Source organism: Rhopalosiphum padi, chromosome 1, assembly GCF_020882245.1.
Source record: "Rhopalosiphum padi isolate XX-2018 chromosome 1, ASM2088224v1, whole genome shotgun sequence".
NCBI lineage: Eukaryota > Metazoa > Arthropoda > Insecta > Hemiptera > Aphididae > Rhopalosiphum > Rhopalosiphum padi.
Window position 1 is genome coordinate 31,413,412 of NC_083597.1, and position 27,881 is coordinate 31,441,292.

Genomic DNA, 27,881 nt, shown 5'->3' on the forward strand with positions numbered 1-27,881 from the left:
CTATCGATATCTCTAGTCTTAATAACCTTTAGCCTTTGATCTTCGTGGCATAGGCTTTTATATCTTGTCGGGAGCGCATTTTCGAAAAAATGAAAGTATATATAATACACGATTGAAAGAGACGCCTCTCAAGAACACGAATTTCGATATTGTTATTATGTTCTATAACGTCTATAAGGCGCGGGGACTAACCGTATCGTAGTGATTGATATGCGGCGCGACAGCCCTGGTGTCGACCACCCCGCGTAAAATATTATAAAAACATAACCTTCAATTCATTCGGCAACGCATTTATTCGTTTTTGTTTACTTCTTTTTTTCGCTCGGTCTCCCCTCACCTTTTCACCCGCACCGCTTTCCCGCTCCGTCGACGTTGTTATCTCGCTCACTCCTTCTTCGTAACAACACGACCGCGCGCATAATAATGTGTCGTTCTCTCTCGCACTGCAGCCGTTCGGCGTATTGCTCGCTATTTGCCGACGGGACACGCCGTCGCCGCCGCCGCCGCCGCGAGGGCCGACCGGACGTAGACCCACCACACACGTGTCACGGAGTACCGGCGCGACGCGAACAGTCTCGTTTGGCGATGCGGCGGCGTTTTGTTATCTGTTCGTTATCGTCATTGCACCGCGACCGCATTAAAATTTAAAATCCTGTCCGCACCACGGAGACTGTAAACACCGTTGTAGTGTTACAAGAAGATAGAAATCCATTTCGCGGCAGGTAAGTGTTTAAGTACGCCGTCACACGGTAAATAGTAATGTTGTTTTCCTCGTATAGATATCATTATTATAGTAACCGACTGCAATATTGTTCGTATTTTTCCAAGACAATTGGATACGAAAAACAAAATAGAGAAATAATTTAATCGGAAATAAAAAAAATTAATGCCCGTAGAAAGGTTTTCCTATTTGGTATTTATTGCTCCGGATGTGTAGGGGTCAACGGTCGTTGCGACACGCACAGCCCCGGCCGTATTATTTTTAACGTGATATTATTTAGTTATACACGTAGGTTAGTTAGGTACCAATAAGTGGGTAATTATAAATAGCCAAAAAGGTACATTTTCGGGGTACAGCGATTTGATCATGTCGTGTACTCCTGTGATACCGCAATAGTTACGTTTGAAAAAAAAACAAGTCGTTCGAATAAATTCGTCATAGACGGTTTTGCCATGAACAGCCTTTTGAACTGTACCTCATATAGTTTGTATTTATGTACGTCGAACGAAACGTGTTTGTTGTTAATCGCAATCGATATATGGTTGTTGCTGGATTAAAAATCGAGTTTATGCCCGGTAGCTAACTACCACACGCCGAAAGCTGGAACTATACAATAAATCTACATTCCCCTAGAACACCGAATCCACAGCACACACACCACGCCGCACGATATGACGTAATTAATTGATCGTGCGCCACCCGCCCCGTTTGATTTAATTTACTTGTTTTCGACTATATTATCATCGTATAAATTATTAGGATATAATCCTCGTTGTTCAAAGATTTGTCACCGATAGCTGCAGATAGCCCGGTAATAACATAACGTATCAGCAATCAGCATTCTACTTCTACCCCTCAACAACCCATATTGTTTTTTTTCGAAAGGGGTTGACGACTGTTTTACTGTATATTATTATTTTCCAGTACCTACACCTATTGTAGTGTGTCAGTTGCTTGGTTGCTCAATTCTCGTAGACCGCAGTGTACGTAGCCGTACGTTTCCAAAATGTGTACACATTATAAATTACTATTCATTACTCATTATACTTGTATTGTTGTATTGTTAATAAAAAATACAAACTGTATAATATTAGGTGTAATACCTATGCATTCCAAGAAAAATATTATGTGTGTGTTATTTTCTCACCAAAATTATAGGGTAATTATTTAAACTTTGAATCTACAAACATATGAATTAGCCATAATTGCTTTTAAAATCCAAAGTTGAATTATATCTAGTGTAAGGTGAATAATTATTAGTAATGTAGATGGCTTCTTCCTTTTACCCATATTTATTAAATAGAAAACGACTAATATTTTAATTTAACGTTTATTTAAAACAAAAATAACACTTGTAACATAATAGAATTGAAAGGAACATTAAGGTCTTTAACCGTCAGTAACGTATAATGCAGAAAAAAATCTAAATTATTTCTTAGCATTTTTTCTCTGGAGTATAGAGAATAACATCTATAGACTAAAATAACAACATGTAGGTATTATCATTTATTTTAAAAGATATTTCACACGTAAATATCAATTTTTCAGATGACCAAAAATTACATATATATTTTGAACGAATTTATATATTTCTTTTATACTTCACTGAATCCTTACAGATTACAGTAGGTGTACCTATATAATTCACGGCTATGCTGTATATAGTATCTATAGCCGTGATATATAATTATAGTATATGAATTGGTTCATATTGTGTGTTTTGTTATAATTTTAAATCTTTAAATTTTTAAGCTTAAATTAATAAATTTCTAAATAATTATTTTTGTCGTCTATTGACTATTTGCAGTGTAACAAAATTTAAAAATACAACACTGTTGTGCCAACTTAACAAAATGTGTAAGTAGGGGATAGAGGATAGCTTGTAATTAAAATTATTTAATATGATAAATTGATTATTTAGTAACCTTTAGTGAATTTTGAAATTTAGTTTTTTTATCAGGTAAATAGAAAAGGAAACTTCTGCAAACTACAGTGATGGTCTGAAATTATTAAAATATAATAAACTAATAACAATAATTATTATTGATTACATCAATTTTAAAGGTACCTAAATGTGGGATAAAAATCTATAAATACGCAATTAAAATAATTAAATTTACATATTGCGCTTTTTTTATTTATTAAAATGTATTGAAAAATAAAAATATAATTTTTTAAACAAAAATTATAATATAGTTGTATAGACAATTAAATAATATAAAGCCTGAAGAATAAAAATAACATTAAATATTATGTTTTAACTAGGTGTATTATTAATGTATTGTGGTAAATTTATTACATCAAATGAATTGATGTATAATTGACGTTGTACCTATAAAAATATGTTTGTCTACTCTACAACATAAATATTTGTACCCTATTAATTATTCAAAATTTGGTTAAACAATATTTTTAACTATAATTATGCGTTCAATAACGCCATATTCGTCATATAGTTTTTATTTTTATTTTTTTTTTATTAAAAATGTAAAGTAAAGTAATGGATAAAACAATGTTCTTAGTGAATATGTTATGATATTATAGGTGTTGTATATTTATATTTTAACAGAAGGGTGTAATTTGAAATTGAAGCCCTTTGGTTGTTCTCCTTTATTTATACTTGACATGTAAGTAATTTTCATATTACGTATATGAATTAAATTTGTAAGGCTTGAGTTGCACTAACCTCTAACTCAAAATATTATATATAGCAATAACATTATATTCTCGATTATATTATATATTTTTCTATTATGATAATTATTAATGTGTATACAAATTATACCCAAACATCAACAACATTTTAAATATATGAGGCCAAACAAGGCAAATTTTAAGAGGACGCCACACCCGCATGTGTTGTATCCGTCTTACAAGTACGTAGCATACCAAATTTACGCTCAGTACGTTTTGAATGTTTTGATCAGTTAGTTTAAAGAATCTGCCAATTATAAAACTTGATGGTAAGAACAATGAACATTATCTATGTATGTTGGTTTTTTACGATAATTCGATTTTTATATTAAAAATGTTCATAAGTCACTTAAAAATATTGAATAATCGTAAAAAAACAACTTACAAACACAGATATTGTTTTTACCATTATGTTTTGTAATAGATCGAATCACTCTAATTTCAAACTAACGGAGCTAAACGTGATCTGCTGAACGTAAAATTGCCATGTTACGTACTTGCAAGACGAAGACAACACATGCGGGTATTGCGTCGTCTTAAAATAGTCACTAAACTATAATCATTATTATCATAAAATTATAAAATATATTCTGCTTTGTTAAGTATAAATTATCATTAATTAGCGTGTACATAATATATGGTAATCTTGTCGTAAAATATTATGTAGGTATGATAATTTTACTTGTAGGCTTTATAAACATTTATTATAATCGTGTAGATTACTGATTAGAGTGGAATGCCTAAAATATCCCAATATTTGGATGTTAATTCTGCGTATATTATGCTCTACAGATCTACAGACAGTTTCTGATTCTGTGTTTAGTTGGTTCGTGATGTTCGTTTCTAATATATTTTACATTTACACTATGTTTTGTATGTTATTTAATAGTTGTAATGGTTGTGATGGTGTTTTATTTTCTACAGTATGAAATCAGATGATAGGTGCATATCTGTTTTTAGTAGAAAAAGGATTATTAAAGATTGCTAAAGTCCCTTGTTCTAAATGCGAAATCAAAATGCAGGTAAAACGAAAAAAATGCCATAATGGAAAATGAATGGCTATTTTTTAGTGTCCAAAAAGAGGAGACAGTCAACAACAAGATCGTCACGGCCCACGGGCAAATAGTATTTTCTTCATTTTACCGACATGAACCTACATAGCAACAGTGGATTAACACTTGGTCACATTTTTAACTCGTATTTATGTTCACATTAGAATTTCCAAGGGAACTTTTCACACAGATCAACAAATATAATACATCGGACAGGAAGAACTAATGAGTGTGCCACAGACTAGTTCAACTTATACCGAGAAGTGTGCACAACCATCTAAAAAACTAAAAACTAAAGAAAAATAGTTGGAAATGCACAGAATCCAATTCAGATTGACGAGGTACGATTTACGAGCCAAAAAAAATACAACAGTGGTAAAATATAAGCTGTAAACGCTCCTATTTCTTTGGAAGACATCGATTTTGACGTACCTAACAATAACCGAAATCACGGTCTGCCGATCATAGAACGCAAATGCGAGGCAGTATCAAAAATTCATTCTGACGGATGGGTTTCATACAGATGTATCACTGACCGAGGTTTTGTTTACACAACACAGTAAATCACCAAACATCATATGAAGATCCGATTATTAGAGCTTACATTTAAAGCATTGAGAGGTTAAGGTTGGACATTTTTTTTAATTAAATTATTAAAGAACGAAGGGTTTTCCTCTTACACATTCGGCCGATACAGTATACACGCATAATGAGGAAAACCCCTAGAAAACCTAATTAGCACGATTATTAACTATTGGTTTTATATTGATAAATATAATTAAAAATATTTCAGCTTTTTAGTTTTTTACCTAAAATTAAAAATTAACAATTAATAATATTATGTTTACTTTACATATACATATTTATAAATTTTAATATCACTTCATTACAATATAAATTTGACTAATCTATACAATATAGTCTATACTAATGATGGCTAATTTATTCGTCTTGTATAACTAAGCTACTATATTATACAGTAGAACCTCGATTATCCGTCCCCCGATTAACCGTCTTTCTCGGTTAACCGTCAGGCCACACTTGCACTACGGACTACTTATGCGTTGCAGTGAATAATAATATATATAATCCGAAACTTTCCGGCAATATCTACTAGATACGCGGTAGATACATATGTATAAATATATTTTTTATGGGTGAGATGAAAACAGTTAATTGTGATACTGATCGCATTTTGCTTTTGAAAAGTCAGTTAGTTAAATATTACACGTGTGCTCGTTCGCTTGACCGTTCGCGTTTTTAGTCTCTTTGTGTAGAAATATTTTAAGTAATAATTGCTATAAAAAATAATAATAAATAATATGTATGTATGTTTAAAAAAAATGTTGTTGCTCGCTTAACCGTCTTTTCGATTATCCGTCAAAGCTCTCTGGTCCCGAGACTGACGGTTAATCGAGGTTCTACTGTATATATATATACAGTGTCAACATCAAATCCTTGTAAATATTATATTATAAAGGGCGATGATTATAATTGTCACTTATCCTCTATGAATATTTATCATGACAAACTAATGGTATAACAAACTAATAAAGTAATGAGTAATAATTATTATTAAGTACAAATTTTTATTATCTACTATTATTATTTTTTAAATATTTATGTTGTATTAGTAAGGAAAGTCCATTTAAACTGTTAGAAAATTTCTGCTAATCATAGAAACTAGGAACAATAAAAAATGCTCGGTATTTTAGATGTACTCATTAACATTTGAACATTTCAAGTTACACAATTAATAATATTAAATTAAATAACTACTTTTATAAATATTTTGTTTTGTACCGTGTTTATATATAATAATAACAAAGGACGCATTCTATTTTATCCTTTGACCACAAACATACGTGTATAATAAAAACTTGATTTTCTAAATAAATAAAATATACCATTATGAAATCAAAAATAAAATATTTTACGATTTTTTGATTACCGTTTTTTATTAATATGCTATGCTATGGCAGAAGTTTACATAACATAAACTACATGAATAAATAAAACATACCTTTTTAAAATATATTTCGTCTAATGTAGCGTGTTAAGTTCAACAAACTATACCCAATAATCATTACCGTTTAATTAATAATTATTTATATTATATTTATATGTATTAAAAAAAAACTACGCTGTTCTTGATAATATGCAATAGTGGAAGAGAGAAAACAAATAAAACCTAAACTCGTCAGTAGTAAAACGTGCAGAAATAATATGCAATGATAATATGTAATATGTATATCAAACTACGATAACTTTAATTAGCAATTTTATTGCTAATCATAATCATATCATATCATATACTTGATATACTACTATAATATTATGTACATATCACGGTGAACAGCATTGGCGGTTTATCGAATTCAGCGAAAATCCCACGACTCGGTTGGTTCTCCGTATGCGTGTCTTATTGCATATTATACCAAACAAAAGTCAACGAACGAGAGCATCGTCATTCGTACAGCGCGGCACTGGTGATTTTGAGGATTCAATAAGTCCATTATAGTTCAATACTAAAATTCAGTTAGTTGGGTCTCAGGTGTACATAAAAAAAAAAAATCAAGTTTATTTTTTGTTGAGGTCGATCCATCCAGACAACAATAATAACAATCGGAGTTGCTCCTCGAAACATGTACAACAAAAAGCAACCGAAAACCGGCCATACCGTACCTAACCGATCTCTCGGCGACTGCGATCGTGTGTCCTTGTGCAATGTACATAATAAAACGGTACGATTTATTACAATATTCGAATATTCGATTTTCTTATACCAATAAATGGAGGGAATAAACGGGCACATGGGTTCGAACGTTGTCTGGTGTGCTGCAGGTGCGTGGACCTTAACCTTGCTTAACCCACAACGGCCACAACCCACGTTCAACTGCTGGAACCACCTGCTGAATGAAGTGCCCCGTACAAGAATGCAAAGTTACAGTCAATTTCCAAACTTGAACATGTACTTACTACAAAATATAATACACTGATCAAGTTTAACGGCCTCCCCGTTGGATATCCCCCATTTCCGCGACCAATTCACTTGTAAAACAGAGCGCGTTCAAACTTCAAAAAACATATAATATGCAATGTATAAATATTAAATACTGCTTATGTACTACAATAAAATGTGTATAGCCTGTCGGTTGTTATTAGCAACAGGTGGTTCAATAGGTGGAGCTTAAACGATATAGGTGATGTTGCGGTGGAAAAAACTGTTATTCTTTCGACGAACGGAGTAATTTATTATAATTATTGTATAAATAAACATAACATAATAAGTATTAATTGCTTTTGTTCCGTCTGGCCGTCCAAAAGTAATATATATATATATATATTATACATTATGATATTTAATAAACTCAAGAACCAGAAAATTTCATATGTCTCCACTCTGTATATGCCCATCATAGGTCATTAGATTTTGTTCTTTATCTACTGATAGATAATATAATATTATTCTAAAAACTAGCACGCCAATTTATTTCCTATATTTGATGTTAGTTTTTTCGATACGATTGTGGTGCTTACCCGTAAGCTACGAGTTTGTTCAAAATACAATTGAATTTGGTTATTTTTTTTTATATTTTTAGCCACCTATTATATAATAGATATATTATTTGTTACCGCTACTGAAAGTTTGAAAATCCAAAATGAAAGAAATTACTATTGTAAGTATTATTTGGTTATATTAGAAATAAAGTAGTGATAGACATTTCTTTTTTTAATACTTCATAATTTGTTATCTTGAATAGAATGAAGCATAAATTAAATTTAAATATTATCTTAATAAATATGAAGATAGGTAAAATACATTTATTTGAATAATTGTTAAAAATGATAGTAAAATTTGTAAGTTTTATTACATTGAGAAGTATTTATAATATTGTCAACGGACAAATGACAGTAAGATGAATAATTTTGAATGTAAAATGTGTTATGCTGCTCTTAAAGAAAGTATGGAATGAAAATAAAATTGTATTCTTAAAAATAAAATTCAATTGCAACATTATTAATAATATTTTATTTATGATCAGTATACATAATTCATTGAAACCATTACTTTAATCTACGTGTAGATATTATTTATATTATGTAAAAAAACATAAATAAATAACAATTATCAAAAAATTTTATATCATCATCATGATATTAATTTTGTATGGATTTAGTTAGTGTAACGACGTTATAGTGTTTAAACATATTTTTTGCTTGCAACTTGTACCAAATTAGACATGTTAACGAAATTAACTCGCGCATCATATAGATACTAAATAAATGGCTATATATTTTATGAACGTCAATAATAACTTGATTTCAACAATTATTCATCTCCATACTTAATGCATATTTATTATTTACATTAGGTATATAATTATTTATTTTTAATTAAGGATTTGATATAATAATAATTTAGTTTATTTAATTCTGGATTTTTATTAAACTTATAAAAAAGTACTAAGATCAAAAGACGTGTATATGATTATCATACAACATAATTTATATAAATTTATGATGTGATCTGTATTTTATTTATTAATAATACAAAGTTTAAAAGTTTTGTTTTAATTTAATATATATATATATATATATATATTATATGGTTTAAAATTGACAGATAATCATTTTCATAGACAAAAATCATTAATTTAATTCCAAATCTAAGTATCTACTACATATTATAGTATAGTATGTATAGGTACTATCAATTTTATAACAAAATTAGATATGACTTTTTGGAGATAAACATTAAATATTCTATGATTTTCGCTATCTAAATATTTTTTTTAATCATATCTTCAACCAAACTTAAAATGTGAAAAACATGTTATGGAAAATGTATAAATGTATTAAATAATGAAGACGATGAGATACCCTATATCGTTTTTTTTAACATATTTATTGATTTTTAAGTAAAATTAATTTTAAAATTTCTTATTATTTATATGTAATAAAACTTTTTTTGAAAGAGTACGTATTTGATCTTAAATAGTTTTATATTTTAAAAAGTTCGTAAAGAACTCGCAAAATCCGATTGGCTTCATTAAATCGTATATATACAACAATCGTCACATCACTAATTTAGTCCTGCCTTGGTATAGCACTATAGCTAGTCACTAATAATATGTATTACAATTTTAACTTTTAAATTAGCACTGGATATATTGTACATGATTATCAAAATTTTTAGTTACTATAATAAGCAATTTAATATTTGTCTATTATATTTATTTAATAAAACTAATAGGTATGTATGTAATTAATAGTTACTTAATATTGATAAGTTTGAACTTTAACCATATAGTTTATTTTAAAAAAGTTTGCGTAAATTATAAACAGTATAATATATTGATTTAAGTTACTATATCACATATGTACATTCGATGTAAACATAATATAGGCAATAGGTGTAAGAATAATTAATACAATTTATGACGTACCTATTTCTGTATATATTATACATATACCTTTTTAGATAAATAAAGTTGTAAATAAAAATAATATTATGGTATTTGTTTTTAATATCTGCTCATCTCTACTAATGCTATCTTATTCTCGTGTTATTCTTATAGTAGGCAAACCTTTTACCGTAAATCGTAACTGTCGATGCCATGGTTACCTACTAATGTATTTATTTTTGGTCTTACAAACTTATAATTTAATACTTTATATAATACTCTTGGCGATTGTTAAGGTTACTAAAAAATTCATGGAATTAAAATGTATCAAAATATATACACAAAGAAAAGAAAATTATAATAGAACTATTTTACTGCCTACATTCCTAGAGTAGTTAAAATGTTAGAATACACCATTATCCATTATTCTATATATTTTGCTATCTATCTGTGTATTTATATAATTGTAATATATGTATGGTGCATATTAGTACTTATGCGAGTTTATATTAGTGTTAAGTTAATTAAATCCGTAAGTCATATTTTAATATTGCGTCTTGGCCATCTTGTAGCTTATTTTTGTTTACTATTTTAATGATGACCATTCATTGCTCAAACAATTAATCGTATTGAATTTTATTAGTTCAAAATAACTTAAATTATTGTTTGTATTTCGTTTGAGACTCATAAATAAGTTCCGTACCTACTTATTCTTTTTATATACTTAGTTTCAGTTAGTACTAGTAAGTACTAGTTATTTTAACCTTAACCCTGTCATGCTTCAGTGGGATATTCGCCTATTTTCGGAGGACAGATGATGATGGAAAATGTTTTTTTTTATCATAACTTCAAACCAGACTGGGATATTATTAATTGACAGAAATTTAAAATTAGAAATATAAAATGAATTATTATAGCCACATCAAAAACGTTGTAGTATCATCTCTAAATAACTCGAGTTAGATAAGTCATGATAGGAATTATACCCATAAGGCTCTGGTATAATTAATTTTAATCGTAAAATTCATTACTTTTGATTTTTAAGTAAGCTTAGGTAAAAGTATAAATTTAAGATTAAAAATTATATGTAGGTAGTAATAATATTTTAATAATTTCATTTCTCTTCATTTGTACACTATATTTTGTTTCTCTCGATTACCTTATAACATAAAACTTTATGAAATGCTCTATATAATATTTTTAACATCTTGTTTAGTACCAGATAGGTCAATTTAATCTAATTTTAATGCTAACAACACAAAATAGATTTAGTTTTGTTACCTTTAATATTCTACTACGTTTATATGCTTATAAACCGATGATTTACTTCAATTTGAATTACGAATAGGTAGTTTACTCCCAAAGTAAATGCATGTAAACGGTTGTTAATTTAGTTTAATTTAAGTCTGATTTACCTAAAACGATTTAGTTGATTCAAAGTGCGCAGTAGAAATAACTCCGAGAGTACAAAATACATAAAAACGAAAAACACTATTACAACCAAACCAAGATTACGGTAGGTATATCCTTATTTCAAAAAGAATAAAAGTTATTAAGGTAAATCGGTTGGTACACTTAAACGTAGCAACGTAAACTGTTTTAGTGGAAGCGTATTACATTTATACGGTTTTAGTCGTGCATGAATTCAATGAGAATAAAAGGCATATATTACGGCATTATTATTATTATTATTACCTACTATGGCATCTCAGATGATTTAAATTGTAATTACGGATCAAGTAATAAACATTTTAAAATAGTTATTTTTTGTAAATTTTAAAATTTTCATAACTTTTTTAAAATTTAAAATCAATAACAGTCTTTAAAATGTCCTGGATAAAAATCTAACCTTTACATTTTATAATTGGTCAATTCATTTTAATTTTTAAATTAACAGAGTGAAATGGGTTATTGTGAAAACGTGTAGATTAGAATGAATTGACTTGTTATCTTAACCTAAAGGTAAGAAAGGTATTCTACAATATTGGAATTTTTAAGCTAGTTATTAATAGTGTGTAAAATATTTAAATTTAAAATTTCTCATAGCTCGGTTAAGAATTCTTATATCGCCAATGACCAACACTAAAATATATAAATACATACTGTTCTTACTTTTAGGTTTGGCAATAGGTTAATTCATTCCAATATAAAATCTAATAACATACATTTTCCAAATTTGGCATGCTATTCTACGTTTAAGCAATATACACGGATAATGACGTCCTCAAGAAAAAATTATTAAAATATTGTATGACGTATACTGGTACAGTGAACAAAGTTTAAGGGTTAAATCTCTGTGTCTAAAATTAATTGTATTATTTGTATTGCTATCTAACTATCTAAGGAAAATAATCAACTGTTCTATAAATTAATTACACTGAATGTATGCCTGTATTATTATATTATATAATTACCAGTATATTCAAATACTCAGCGATAATGAATTTAAACAGTAATCGTCAATGACCAATAAATATAGAAATGTATACATACAATATTCGTACATGTTTATAGGTTTGAACTTATTATATTCATATAATACAACTTAACATATTTTAGAATTTACAATTATAGAATATTATGATTTCTATGGTTCGCGTTAATATTTAAAAGACAAATCTGTTTTTACTAAGATAAACATAAACCGTGGACAATCATATTATGATAATATTATAATTTACTCCGATTTTATAGTGTAATTTAATGGCTCTTTATAAGCAACTTTAATTCTCACTCTCATAACCATTTGAACACTTGCATCGACTTCTTTTGTTTAGTAAATTGTATTTTAATATTTTTCAATTAAATATTAATTTTATTCTTATTTTTACTTTAGAAAATGAACACATCAGCATCAGAAAATGTCAAAATCACTGACTCAACTCCCGAAGAAACAGGAGATAGAGTCAGGCTCAAAAAACAACTGGGTCTTCTCGAAGGCGTTGCCATCATTTTGGGCATAATATTTGGATCTGGTTAGTAAATAATTAAATATATAATACATATAAACTGCCCAAAAGAACAAATTTATGTTTATTTATTTTATATAAAAAAATATACTAAAACTAAAATCGTTAAATTATTCTTTAATAATATGAAAATAATTTAATTATTTTAAACTCTATTAATAACATTAAAATGAATTTAATATATTATTTATTAAATAACTTAAATAAACTTAAACCTATTCATATACATTTTTTCTGATTATTATTAACAGATTCTATTGATCTTCACTATTTATTTGTAAAAAATGTTCTTATGTCTATGTGTATTTTGAATGCATTAATTGTATGTAACAACTAGAATAACATATTCATTAACTGTATAGAATCGATTTTTAGGAATAAAACAAATATTTTATGTACCCAATTATTAATAAAAAAGACATAGATACACTTTTACAAGAAAATCATTGCAATTTTACAAAAATATTCATAAAAAATTATGTAATATATTTATTAATAATCTTATAACCTCTTTAGGTCTTTCAAGATATTATATTGCACACATTTTTTACGTATATACCGTTCGTTATAATAATTTAAGTGATTTTTTTTCAGTCTTAACACTTAATGGTTAATGTATATTGTATATATATATATATATATTATTGATCTTAATTAAACTTTGGTCACTGTATATACGACCATGAATAATATCGTTAATCATAATAACATTTTATTTGCACTACACGTGTCCTTTCAGTTCTGATTTTATTTTACTAAATATATGCAATTATCTTTACTCTATCTATTATTAATGAGTTTTAATTGTATTTTTAAAATATTTTAGAAACAACCATTTATTTTTATCTACTGTATCTATTGACTAAATATTACATACCTTTAAAATAAATTTAAAAAATGATAAAGTTATTATAATGTATAATGGCGTATATATAATTTGAAAAACTTTCATTTAAAATATTCAAAAAATAACCATTGGAATTTCTATACTATAAGTATATCGTAGTCCCTGTATTGTAAATCGTGAAATATTTGCACATAAAATGAAATAGATTTATAGAAATAAATTAAACTACAGCTTATAATGGAAGAATATTAACTGTTATCTTTAATATCTTAAAAATCGATTATTAGCCTAAATAGACAAACCCCAAAATCTATCAATCTAAAAAATGTTGTTTAAAAAAAAGATTATATATATAAATACATAAATACTTACAGGTACACATGCAGATAGTTGTTAGTTGTTATAATATTTAAATTATAGTTTATTTTACCTAATAGATTATGTACTTTATTCAATGAATTTTGAAATTATTGAGTCACCAATGTCCAAGGGCCCAACGATCGCCAATTGTCATCACTTTTAAAAAAAGATCATTGTTTAAATTGCCCACTGATATGTATCAATAACCCACTCATTCATCTAAAATTGCATTATCGTTTATAACCACACACCTGCAGTTAACCCTATTCAATCAAAACCACAGAATCATAAGTAATGAAATTATTAATGTAATAGAATATTTGAAAGTACTAGGATGTAAATGTATTCCAATCTAAGTATTACCTAACTATTTTATTTACTTTAATTTATCTTACTATAATAATATTATGTTGAATTATTTTTACCACAATTTGGTTAATAACAATAAATGTTTAAATTTTAACTGACAATCAAATGTATGTGGTATTGAACGGTCTAAAATGTATGGTTATGAATGGTGAGTTTGTGACGATTTTTAACGACTCCTCAAGGACCCAAACTTCTGCAGACTTGTTATAAGTTTAACTGTGGATTTTGAACTGTTATCTAAAAAAAACGAATACTGGTAATATAATGGTCGACAATATATCAGCTGTACTGACCGGCCGGCTTTTCTATCAATTATATTTTCCTAATTCGCCTTTAAGCCTATTATTTCCTTATCCTAAATATTATCCATAATAACGAGATATTTACATCATTAAATATTATGTTTAGCCTTGAGGTGTAATCGACATTAATTATCCAATGAGAAGCAATACCTCGAGTATATTGTATTACAATGATGCTACATAATTTCCTTGGCATGGTCTTGGAGCACTTATACAATTATTATTAAAAGTGAATATATACTTTATTTTGTATAGGTATATTTTCAAACATACAAATATTAATATTAGTATGTTAAAGTTCATATTTATTGCGGTATAGTCATTAATGAATTTAAATTGTATTTAATTTTGTGTGCTCCTGTATCAATGATATTTACTTTTATAAAATATGTCATGATCTTTAGCTGTATATACCAATAACACGATTCTTTCTACAATTCTACATTGAATAATAGTTACCTTATGGGTATAAGTAATATTATTCATTATTCATTCAATTTATTTAAGGTTCCTAAAACCACCTAATATTAGCATCAGACGTTTTTAAATTCATATCATCAGTTATATAGTTTATTAATAACAATTTCAAATTATTGTCCACAAGGCACTTATTTAATATTTGTTCTTGATTAAACATCGACATCACAAACATTTTAGGTACGAGTTCTAGAACCCAATTTAACTCATATAGCTACACAATATATTAGCTGAATTACGTTTATATGCATGGTGATATAATTATGTAGGTTATGAATTGATATGATTACCGTGTACTATGTACGGTAAGGTAATTTAGTAGTTTAGTACCGAAAAACTCTACGAAACAATATTTTGTGTGAAATCAGTACCAACTAATTAATTAAAAGAATAACAAAGAAAATATGTGTATGAGTTAACCGTTTTCTTCCGGTCCTTCTCCTAATATGTGGATTTGGATACTCAATTTAAAAAAAAAATATTTAAAAATAAAAGTACCTTCTTCCGGTACAAGTATTTTAAAAGCAAAAAAATCGTTTATAAAATGCAATTTACAACCATATAAAATAAGAAATTTGTCAATTTTCATATATACTATTAAATATTGGAAGAGCATGTATCAAAAAGTTTTTTTTTACCACATTATGGTAAATTATAGCATTATTGAATTTCAGAATATAACCCATCATATTAATTATAAAAATATATATATATATATTGCTCATGTTAATCAGAAGCTTTTTTTATTCTTTATTAACTTATATAAAAATAATAATATTAAAAAAAATTTCTGATAAAACACAGATTATGTTATGTTTTAAATTTGGTTTAATATTAATATACTCGTATTAGATTATAATATATCTAAATTTTAATAATATTATCATAATGGTTGAAACATGGAGATAAAAATTAAACTCAATGTTTTAAGCCTTCTTAACGTGGCTATTTTAATAAGTGTAATTTTCATTATTATTTATAATCTTGACTAATCTACAACAGCCATATTTAAAAACTCCTGTATTTTATGGTGGATTTTACAAGGGATACAGCACATTATGTTAAACGTTAAAAAAGAAAAATTTAATTTAACTCGGAACAGTATTTACATAAAAATATTATTTTTGAAATTATATTACTTACTATTATACCATTATAATATTATAATTATCGTAAAAAATATGCGCTATGTGTTTAACTATAATACGTGTTCTTATAATACGTGCTACAATAGAACATAGTGCATCACGTATCCACGTCATACCAAGCATGAAATAAACAATGTCTTATCAGACGTATGCAATGTATATGAATATATTATTGTGATATACATTTTAATTCGATGTACAGTATATCGAATTAAATCGTTAATATGCTTGACCTTTAGAGATTTCATTGTCATACTAAATTAATCGTACCTATTGTACATTGTAGTTAATTGTTTATGTTGAAGCAACTTATTATTAAACAAAGAGAAGAAGTAATATTTAATAATAATAATATTCTAAAAAATTTGGGCTTTTGAATCTATTTGTTTTTCTTTCTATGAGAAAATCGTTAACATTTTAGCGTACAATTCCCCTTCTCCATTTTACAACCTAATTAGTTTACCATACAATCAAAAAATGCTCGAAAATATTTTTCATTATTTCTTATTAAAAATGTATGATAAATATTTTATATTCCCAAAAAAACGTATGTTTATGAATTTAATAAAATTCATGGAAATTCGCGGTGTAGATATAACAAAGAGTTAGCAAAATATTAATATTTAGAATAATATGTTTAATCAGTTATATGACCTTAACTTAAAATCTCACGATAGTGTGGACATTGTAATAGAAGGTTTTGTGAACAAATTTAAGTATTATTGTTACACCCGCAGTTTCTCAGCAGGGCTAGCTAAATACTAATTTTAAAATATTAAATTTGTTATTTATTTATTAAACATTATGTATTAAGTTTTAATAAAAAAAATAATTTTTAGGATTTCATAGAGAAATGTATATTACATGGATAGGTTATGGGATTGATCGCTAGCTGTTACAACTTTCTATATACTATATATAGTATATATACGATATAAATAAAATGTATTCAGAAGCTCCATTTTACTGCCACCAATTCCTATAGGCTACTATTGTTTTTATCACAATATTGAATTATCTATATAAATTATCTAATATATTATCAAATCACAAATTACTCTATTCTATAGCAGCAACTTCTATGAAAGTTAAATCAATTAAATAATATTACATACGTGTAATTTATTAAAATTATATATATTTCATATCACAGTGATGAAGGACTATTATCCAGGCGAGGGAGTACTAATGTAGCTAAATAAGTAATGAGCAACAACAATTTCAGTAAATAATATAACATGACAGTATCTAATGATTAGAATTCTCCCTCCGATGCTCCACGCCTACGCCTCCTGAATATGCCACTGAGTAATAGCCGGAATTTGAATGTCGTGAAATTGTATGTTTATTGTATGCAGCCCAATACATTTAATATTAATAAATTATAAATTATATAAATTTTGAACAAAAAATGGAAAGATTTTACCCAAGTGCTTTGGACCTTTTTTTAATATTTGTGTATGTAATATGTATGCAATACTTATAGGTATATTCATCTCACCGTCGGGCGTAATGAACGAAGCTGGATCGGTCGGCCTCAGCTTAACCATGTGGTTCATGTGCGGCATGTTGTCCATGATCGGCGCACTGTGTTACGCCGAATTGGGAACGTCTATACCGCGGTCGGGCGGCGACTACACGTACCTGTTTGAAGGATTCGGACCGCTGCCGGCGTTCCTCTACCTATGGGATGCCATGCTCGTGTTTGTGTAAGTATATCGAATTAAATATACATTATAAGATGTGCATGATATTGTTAGATATACAGTGAAAACTCTCTATAACGAATTTGAAGGGACCAAAAGAATTATTATGTTAGGTGTAGAGCATTTTCGTAATAGAGAGGGCATAAGAATTATATAATAAATTATAAATCAAACCAACCATTATAATGTAATATTTACGTTATATTATAGAGTTTTTAGTTGTAACGAGTTTCGTTATAAATAGTTTTTACTGTACTTGGATATACTATACGTCATATTATATTATATAGACGAAACTGTGTAGTTATTTATTTTAGGCGGGATAGAATATCCGTAGTACACAATATAATATACGATTATGATAAATACAAATTGTATTTGCATCACACCCTGTCTACTGGATTGTTCTAAATACCTTGATTTTAAAACCAACTTTCTATATTTCTATTATTATTTACTTTACAAGATATAATATTAATTAGACTTAGAAATCCGAAAAAAAGAAGTACCTATAGGTGTAAGAGCTAGATATAGACGCCTTCTCGTTCTGTTTGTTTTGTTGATTAAAAATTAACTGCATTATTACTTGCAATGCTAGTAATACTACCTATTGTTGACTATAATTAAAATTAGTACGATACTAAATTTAAATACGGTTACTCACGTTATTGTCAAATTTTATACAACTAGTAAACGATTTTTGCTGTTTTCGTTTTTAAATTAATTTAAAAATGGTTTTTCTACTGTAGGTTATTGAAGTAGAATTTAGCCAATCCATATTTCCATTCTACTATTCCATTGGGCGAGCAGTAAACATTATTTACTAAACATTGATAAAGTTCTGGTTTATTGCAGTGCTTATGCGAAAGTTTCCAACATTAGGTCTAGGTCCTACCCGCACCACACACGCCCTTGTCGAATCCCGTCCAGATAATTAACGCTTTCCCGCCCGTCCGGGATTAACGTCGTCTTACATCTATTTGCTTGCACTGTGCAGGCCCACCACCAACGCCATCATGGGATTGACGTTCGCCAACTACGTGATCAAACCTTTCTTCCCAGACTGCGACAACCCGGACCAGGCGGTCAGACTCCTGGCGGCCGCCGTGATTTGTAAGTATATCTGCTGTGCAATGGGCGCCACGTTGAAATATTGATCATTATAATATCGTCGTCGATGTGCATGAATATTATATAGGTTTCATAACTTTCATCAACTGTTGGAACGTCAAAGCCACCACTAAAGTTCAAAACGTGTTCATGTTCACCAAGATATCGGCTCTGGTGTTGATCATCGTATGCGGCGGCGTTTTCCTGTGCAGGAGTCAGTATAATATACATTTATATAGTTAATTATCACTCATGTGTTGTAATTATCAATCAGGTTTGGCGACTTTTATAGTGTAGACAGATAACTTCGTGTACTACACCGTCTGTCCGATTTTAAAATAATAGAATTGTTTCTTTTTTCGATATAATTTCAAAACAAATCATCTGGATGTATTTTAATTATGGATCATCGATTTAAAAACGAATACAGTACCGTCCCCGGAAATATAAAATTTCGTTCAATTATTTATTGACAACGATAGTATGCGTGGGTATATAGGTGGGACTGCGGAAGTCGAATATATCGGAGAAACGCCAAAAATATATATTTTTATTTTTACCATATTTAATCAATAAAATTGTTGTAAGGTGTACATTTTTTTTTTCACGAATAAGCGTATAAATCTACACAATCATATAGATGTCTAAATATGAATAATAAAATAAATGTACATCCGATCATAATGTTTACTAAATTATTTTAAATAATAATATTTATTGTTGCCGTTTGCGCACTGCAAACTCCCGCTTCGGACTGAGAGTCTTATAGCTGTTTACAGGGTGATTCGCCAAGCATACACACCCCCATTTTTTATTTAATAATGAATCTATTCAAATTCTGATTTTTGCATTTTTTTAATACACTTAATAGCTATTATATTTTAGATTTTGAACGGTGTGATGAATGTATTGATTTTAATGATATGTGTTTTTATTATTTTTTTTTTGTGTGTCTGACGTCTGTCATCACGTTTTGGAGTAGTAATAGTGCTTTGATTTTTTGACTTCAGCCTCTCTTTGAAAAGGAAATTGAATCTAGTTGGTACTTTGGGTGGTCAAAAGTAAAAAATTTCCAGTAGTTTTCAAAAGCGTCAGGAAAAACCCTGAAAAAATAACGGAAAAACGGGAATTTTTACGCATAACCACTTTTTGACAAAATCGATTTTTTGATTTTGCTGTAACTTAAAAACGAATCATTGTAAATACTTGAAATTTTCATTTAATTTTTAAATTAGCGTTATCTAATTACGATTAAATTTTAAACTATTGAAATTTTCGATTTTTCTAAATTTGTTTTCTTAAAATGCCGATAAAAAAAATTTTCCAAAAAATCTTTAAAATTTAATACAAGGTTTATTATAAGTTGTACTTATCGTAGTAAAAAAAAATCAAAAATCGTTAGTCACAATTTTTGTTTATAAGCATTTAAAGTTCAAATGTTTACAAAATATATAAAAATCGAGAAAATTTGCAAGGAATTTTGAAGTTGAAAATTCATAAAATTTTTGTGATTTATATCTAAGGTTAAAAACCCCAACACAAAGTTCTCCATAACTTTTTCTTCAAATAACAGTAAAAAAAAACTCCAGCGTCAATATAGAAAACATTTTATGAGCGTATGAAATTTTTTTTTACGAAATCGAATAAAATAACAATATTTTACAATTTAAATATAGGTAATAATATAATATATTCTACTAATTATCCTAGACTTACAAATCATCTCCGTTCAAAATCGTTTTTCGTATACAATGATACCTGCCATTGCATTCAAATTTAACACATCCATTATAGTGACCTACTCATCTCCATGTCTACTATACAGCAGAGCGATAATATCCACTTGCCCACCTTTTTTTTTTTTTTTTAGATTTTATTTTATATTTAAGGAGTGCCCTATGCTGATACTAACTTGTTTTCCAAATGAGAACTTCCTTTTTTTTTTGTAAAATATCCAGTGGATAATTCAAAATTTGAACATGTATATAGTTATTTAGTTATTACAAATTTAAAACGTTAACAAGGCTTAAACATTTTTTAAAATAGACGTCGTAATATTAAATCTATAGTGTTTATTATACTTGAACCATTTTTAAAAATTATAAATGTTGATAGATTAATACTAAAATATTTAAGACGCCATTGCCCCAATAGTTTCAAAGTACATTATCATGAGCTTAACCCTTAGCGCACAAAGTTAAATAACTCAAAAAAATATACAATATCATAGAGAAGCAGGCTCATTTGAGTATTTGACAAATAGAAGTTTATATTTCCACGGGACATTTGTAGTACTAAAAATATCAAAAAATTGGATAAATTCATTATTAAATAAAAAATGGGATGAGCATGCTTAGAGAATCACTCTGTATACAGCACAAGTATAAACACGTTGTATGCGACAAAAGTTTATTGTGTAGGTAGGTAGACGTCTGCATGGCGTCTTTCCCCGTGTCCGTCCTGATACCTACACCAAATACCTACCCGCCTACTATATTATACGCGAACATCTGCATCCATCTATATGACTACATCCTACCTATAGTTTTTAAATTATTCGCATTTTTGATATATTATAATATTTATTGTACTGCTTACAAGTTACAATGGATTATGGAAATTATTTATATTAGTTATTCGATTTACACTAGATATAGCTTATTATATTATGGTTATAATATGGTATTGCGTATTAACTAATATCTCACATTTGGTATAATTAAAATATGTTATATTATTATATATTTATCCATGGTTGACGTAGATCACTTGGAGGCAGGGCGTTATCAAACAACCAACTAGTACCCTAATTTTATTTCCAAATAAAGATAAACCAAAAATGATTATAAGCACTGTCATACTGATGAAAAAGAACACGTTCAATTTTCAAGAAATGGACTTGAACATGAATCAAGTTCCTATTTTTTTTACAAACGCGAACGTTATGCGTTGTTAGTTCGTTCTTTGACAATTAACATACCATACATAGATCATAGTTATGAATTTATGATTGTTACCAATGTATTTTTATTAATTTGTAGTTCGTACTAATGCTACGAATCAATATTTATTTTTAAATGAACAATAAATTGCACGCAAGGTATTTGTTTATAATACTATGTTTATTATTTACATAGGTAATGAATTATTATTTATATCTCTACCTAGTTATTTCAGTTTTTAATTATTTTCATTATAAAAATATAATTTGTTAGTTAGAAGATTTGTGAACCGCCACCCTTACCACTAGTATGTGTACGCCACTGATTGTGTTATACAGTGGCGTACGCAGTGGGGTGTCGGGGAGATATGACACCTCCCTTAAAAATAAGTATCTACTCAAATTATGAAACAATGACTAAAAAAAAAAAGTCAATTCGCACGTATAGTTATGACATATATAGTTATATATTTTTGACACCCCCCTTAAAAAAATCCTGCGTACGCCACTAGTGTTATATAATACATAAGACAATACACATGTATTTACAATAATTTATTATTACTTTTATAATGACTATCATAGTTTATAATTAATGTTCCACGATTTATGCACAGATGGATTTTCCAAATTCATGAACCCTTGGCAAGGATCGGTCACAGACCCCGGCAGATTGGCCGTCTCCGTTTATTCCGGGATATACTCGTATTCAGGATGGTGAGATTTTTTACTTACCCAACGGAGGCCTAACGGATGCATCGATAATCGTTATTTTTTTTTTCATTTTAAGGAACTATTTGAATTTCATGACCGAAGAACTGAGGAACCCTTACGTGTGAGTATGACATTACTACGATTCTTAGTATATTCAGCCGGCGTGTAGTCGGTCCTCTTATTTTTATCTGTGACACTCATGATTTACCGAGACAGCTGGCTGGCCACTGTAGATGAGGTATTACTTACATAATACTGATACGTCGATTTTGTCTTCATAGGAACCTGCCAAGAGCCATTTACATTTCCATGCCATTGGTGACCATTATTTACGTGTTGGCCAACGTTGCTTACTTGGCCGTTCTGACGCCGCATGACATGGTGACGACTAAAGCAATTGCAGTTGTGAGTAATATAATTTAATTTTTTTTACATATTGTATTAAACCTAATGGTTAATAGTAATAGATATTATGTTTTCCAATCAACTACAACTTCTAGACGCTCCTCACTATTATGTACCTCGCAGTCTATTTCTATTTTTTTTTTACATAATTTAAGAATTTAATATTGGTATACACACTCACATAATATATAGTTTTGAAAAAATAATTTTATTAAAATGCCTTAGATTTTTAGGTAACTTTTTTTAATCGCAACCCATAATTTTATTTTCATAAAATATGTTATTCAATTTACTGAAAATATTAGGTGTATAAGACAAGTATTGTGGTGATTCTTATGGAGTAAAAAGGTTTATGTTGTAAACTTAATAAAAAGCCAAATAATATACCCCATACTTTGATGATCTTGTATTAACTGTTGTTCTAGATATGTATGTTTTTAATAAATAAGTATAGCATAAATATTTTACATTTATATTTTCATAAAGATAGCCTGTTTTAGATTGAAACATTGAAAATGAAGATAATATAATTGAATAAATTCACAATGTGTTTAATGTAAAAATTATTTTTTTATTACAATTAATTTGCCATGCAGTATGTAATTATGGTATAATATAGACCAATAATAATATGTTTTTATTTAGACATTTGGTCATTTAGCAATGGGTTCGTTCGAATGGATCATGCCATTGATGGTTGCCCTATCGGCATTTGGCGGTCTGTGTGTTCACATCATGACTTCATCCAGGTAGGTTAAAGTTCTGGCTGTTACATGCTATCCATGACTAAACATTAACAAGTTGGGATATCAAAACTTAAGATTTGTCCTTCCTATAACTTTGAACGAGTAGATTTTAATAAATAATAAATTGCCAACATAACTAATAGGTACACCGTACACCAACAGTAAGTTAATTACTGATAATAAAACGTTTCTTTGCTTCAAAAAAAAAAAAAAAAAAAAAAACAATCATTTTAACTAACATCTTAAATTAGATAATTAATTTTTAAAAAAAATCACTTGTTCAATTTAGTTTGCCTTTAATAATTTTCTGACAAAATTAATTGTTGTTAAAATTAGATAATTTTTTGCTTTACAGAATGTGCTTTGTCGGTGCGCGGTACGGTCACTTCCCATCATTTTTGTCACACATCAATGTGGAAAGGTACACACCCACTCCATCTCTAGTGTTTTTGGTAAGATAAGCAAGCATCTTAGTTACTGTTTTTGATACTTTTCCAACTATAACCTATTGCTGTTTCAGAACATCTTATCTTTACTCATGCTCTTTACAAGTGATGTTGATATGCTTATAACATATTCAAGTATTGTAGAAGCGTTCTTCACGATGCTATCAGTATCATCAGTATTGTGGAGCCGATGGAAGCGTCCAAACATCAACAGGCCAATTAAGGTACGATGACAGAAATAAAAAATGTACACATTAAAATCTAAATTATATAATGTTTATGTTAACAATTCTAGGTTTCCCTTTGGATCCCAATCACGTATGTAATAGTGTCATTATTCTTAATTGTCTTGCCATGTTATGTAAGACCTTTTGAAGTTGGCATGGGAGTTGGTATCACCTTGTTAGGCATTCCAGTATACTATCTATGTGTAGTTTGGAAAACTAAGCCTGTGTGGTTCCAAAACACATTAAGTAAGCTTTGAAATTTTTACTAACTATAAACTCCTTTAACTAACCTTGTTCTTCACTTTAATATTTCTATTTTCTATTTTACAGAGCATGTGACATTCACCATCCAAAAGTTGTTTGTTAGTGCCAAAGAAGAAAAAGAAGAAGACATTTGGGAATAATGATATGGGTTTCTTTATTTTATGATCTACTTGTCAATTATTGATTTTTAACGGTTTTAAGTGTTCACCTAAAACATTTTCTCTGAAAACATTTAAATTTTCCAGACTTAATTTACTTTCATGTTTTTATTTTAGTTTTAAAGACATGATTTTTTTATTATGCTACTTACTATACTCTGTCCAAGGAGAAAATACTCCGCGGCTCGATAAAAATCGGTTCTTTTAAGAAACCCATCGCAACACCCTACCATTGTAAAACTGATCTGGATGGCAAGATGTCACCACATGGGGATACACAGAATTGGCATATACTCTTGCTGGACAGAGTATATATAAAAATTTACAGTTTTACTTTTCATTTTTTTTTAATTTTTATTGTCAATCAGTATTACAAAATGTATAAATGTTTATATTAAATATTATTTACATTAAAAGAAAAATTATGTACTTTATTTTGTATTCATTTGAGGAAACCATATTGTTGCTTACAAACATTACTGGACATGTCTTGAGTAAGAGTTTCATTGAGTGCTTTGTTCAAAAGAATGCCAATGTGTGAACCAGACTAAAAATAATTGGAATGTAATATATATATACATGTATTGGTAGTTTTGGTTTTATAAGTTTAAATAAACTAATGCTATTACCATAATGATCTCGTTTAACGTATCCGGCATAAAACTCCCGGCTCCTTTTTTTAATACGGCTGTTACATTACCTTTGGGCGTAACAGATACAACAATACATCCTGCACCACATATTTCTTCCTCTATAGTAGGGTCAGCCACGTAACTGTTGCCAATCTTACACAAAGACACTAAAACAGGTAAGTCACTCGCGTCTAGTGGTTTAGTATCAAATGGATCATCAGATATCTGGAGATCGATATTTTGGCCATCCTCATATGTCCCCACGATATTTGGTAAACTCGTGTTACATAAAGCCGCTTTAGCAGCCAATGATACAGCATCAAATAAATTTCCTTTTAAATAAATGTTTTATGGTTAAAAAATGTACAACAATAATCAATTCATTAAGTTATGAATAAATATATTATAAATAAGCATTTATAACTCTAACACTACTCTTATACTATATCTAATTAATTACTCATTCAAAAATAATTTTTACACAAAAAAATTAATCCAAAAAAATATTCTGCTTTGCTTAGGAATATGAAATCAAAAATATTTTGAAGTACTAAATATTTTATTTTAATAATTTATAAAGGAAAGTCCTTTAAAAAGATATTTAAATATTGCCAAATAATAATAAATTAATATTATCACATAACATATAAATATTAAATTAAAAACTAAGAGTACTTAAAATTATATAATTAAGTAGTGAATGTGTTATGTAAAGAAACTGCTGTTATAGTATTGTAATAATACCCTATTTTATTTTTATTTAATACTTAGTGTTATTACTACTTATAATATTAAATAAATAATTTTATATTATAAAATTAAAAAAATAGATAGTTTATAATGAGTAAAAAATTTTTATTGAAAATACTCATACTCATACTCATAATCAAAATTCAAAAGTCTAAAATTGGGTTTAAACTATGAATTATAACAAAAATAATATTATCTTTTAAAAACAATATAAATTTGTAAAACTTTAATCCTAAATTGATATAGTTTTTATTCTAAAAATATGATATAATTATTGTATTGGTCCCACGAAAAAAACCCTTTAGATATTTATGAAATGTGTACTTTTTTTGTTTTATATTAAGAAATATATTGTAAAATCAAATAACCATAAATTCAATCACTAAGTGTAATAATGCCGTTTTTACAATGATTAAATAAAATAAGTAAATTAGTATGAAGCATACCCCCACATTCTAAGATCAGAACATCGACAAACAATTTCCAACATGATTGTCCAGGAACAATACACAATTTGTTCAAGTTAAATACTGGGCTATGAGCTAATGAAAGAAAGCGACTGAGTTCAGCAGCTAAATGTTCACCACCACGTCCTTCAAATGCTGGAGTTGCATTAGCCGAGCTACAAAAAACAAAGTATTTTACACACCATTTAGTAAACATTTACGAATATCTGAGAATAATTACCAATCAACAAAATATTCTATTTTACCATCCTTGGGCGCTTCAGGAAGTGGGGTGTCAATTTCAACTTTAACGCATACTAAAATATCGGAGTTGGCTAATCGCAAGCGTGCTGACCCATTAGCATTGCTCACAATATCCATTTCCAATTCCAATGGTCTGTAATCTTGTCGACTGCGTCCATCGCATCGAAAATTTTCCTAAAACAATATTGACATTGTTCTAGTTTTTTCATGTTTTTTAATTTTAGAGGCCCATTTAAATTTTTCGTGTCATTGAATGATGAGTAAGACTGACACTCAGGAAACGCAAATAAATTTTTATACAACTAGAATTACCTCGACTCCGTGAATAATGTACACTTTTTCCGCCTCGTTCAACGATACCAAACTCATTGTTTGTACTAGTCAATAACTAACTTTTGCTATACGATTAATTCGAAAAATAAACTTTTATCTTTTACCTTTACGACTATTGAATAACTAATAAGTACTGATTTGTAATAGTATCTCTTCAATAGTTCAGTATCTCGAAAGATTTGTATTCGAAACGGTAAAATTGTAAAAGCCGTGCCTTGAGCACATGTCAAAGATTAACATTGATATTTGATAATACAAACATCATAAAACAGATTTGTCGAATTGATCCAATGACAAAAAGTTCACATGTTTAGAGTTGATACCACGATTAAAGATAGTACTATCTTTAATCGTGGTTGATACCCACAGGCCACATCATGAAACCGCATCAG

General features: G+C 28.4%; 2 protein-coding genes across 4 annotated transcripts; one reads left to right on the forward strand and one right to left on the reverse strand.

Moving 5' to 3' along the window:
- Window positions 1-480: 480 nt before the first annotated feature.
- Window positions 481-25,698, forward strand: LOC132927885 (Y+L amino acid transporter 2). Of its 3 annotated transcripts, none has more exons than XM_060992472.1 (13): window positions 481-722; window positions 12,712-12,850; window positions 17,834-18,056; window positions 19,051-19,166; window positions 19,252-19,377; window positions 22,722-22,821; window positions 22,895-22,939; window positions 23,100-23,223; window positions 23,869-23,972; window positions 24,325-24,421; window positions 24,490-24,639; window positions 24,711-24,888; window positions 24,973-25,698. In XM_060992472.1, exons 2-13 carry the CDS (start codon window positions 12,715-12,717, stop codon window positions 25,044-25,046), a joined length of 1,473 nt encoding a protein of 490 aa, XP_060848455.1. In that variant the 5' UTR covers window positions 481-722; window positions 12,712-12,714; the 3' UTR covers window positions 25,047-25,698. The 3 variants fall into 3 exon arrangements, with proteins under 3 accessions (XP_060848455.1, XP_060848448.1, XP_060848460.1); XM_060992465.1 differs by lacking the exon at window positions 481-722 and adding an exon at window positions 7,979-8,147; XM_060992477.1 differs by lacking the exon at window positions 481-722 and adding an exon at window positions 12,633-12,651.
- LOC132927908 (exosome complex component RRP42) lies at window positions 25,393-27,730 on the reverse strand. The gene is made up of 5 exons (XM_060992483.1): window positions 27,469-27,730; window positions 27,134-27,330; window positions 26,893-27,068; window positions 25,694-26,028; window positions 25,393-25,611 (listed from the first exon to the last, which is right to left on the reverse strand). The coding sequence occupies exons 1-5, from the start codon at window positions 27,523-27,525 to the stop codon at window positions 25,507-25,509; spliced, it is 870 nt and encodes a 289-aa protein (XP_060848466.1). The 5' UTR covers window positions 27,526-27,730; the 3' UTR covers window positions 25,393-25,506.
- Window positions 27,731-27,881: the final 151 nt, after the last annotated feature.

Coding starts and splice junctions, on each gene's coding strand:
- LOC132927885 (XM_060992465.1), top strand. Junction 19,167..19,251: donor CCTGGCGGCCGCCGTGATTT/GTAAGTATATCT, acceptor AATATTATATAG/GTTTCATAACTTTCATCAAC. Junction 24,640..24,710: donor ACATCAACAGGCCAATTAAG/GTACGATGACAG, acceptor TAACAATTCTAG/GTTTCCCTTTGGATCCCAAT.
- LOC132927908 (XM_060992483.1), bottom strand. CDS start 27,525: ATGAGTTTGGTATCGTTGAACGAGGCGGAAAAAGTGTACATTATTCAC. Junction 27,331..27,468: donor ACATTATTCACGGAGTCGAG/GTAATTCTAGTT, acceptor ATATTGTTTTAG/GAAAATTTTCGATGCGATGG. Junction 26,029..26,892: donor TCTGATCTTAGAATGTGGGG/GTATGCTTCATA, acceptor TTTATTTAAAAG/GAAATTTATTTGATGCTGTA.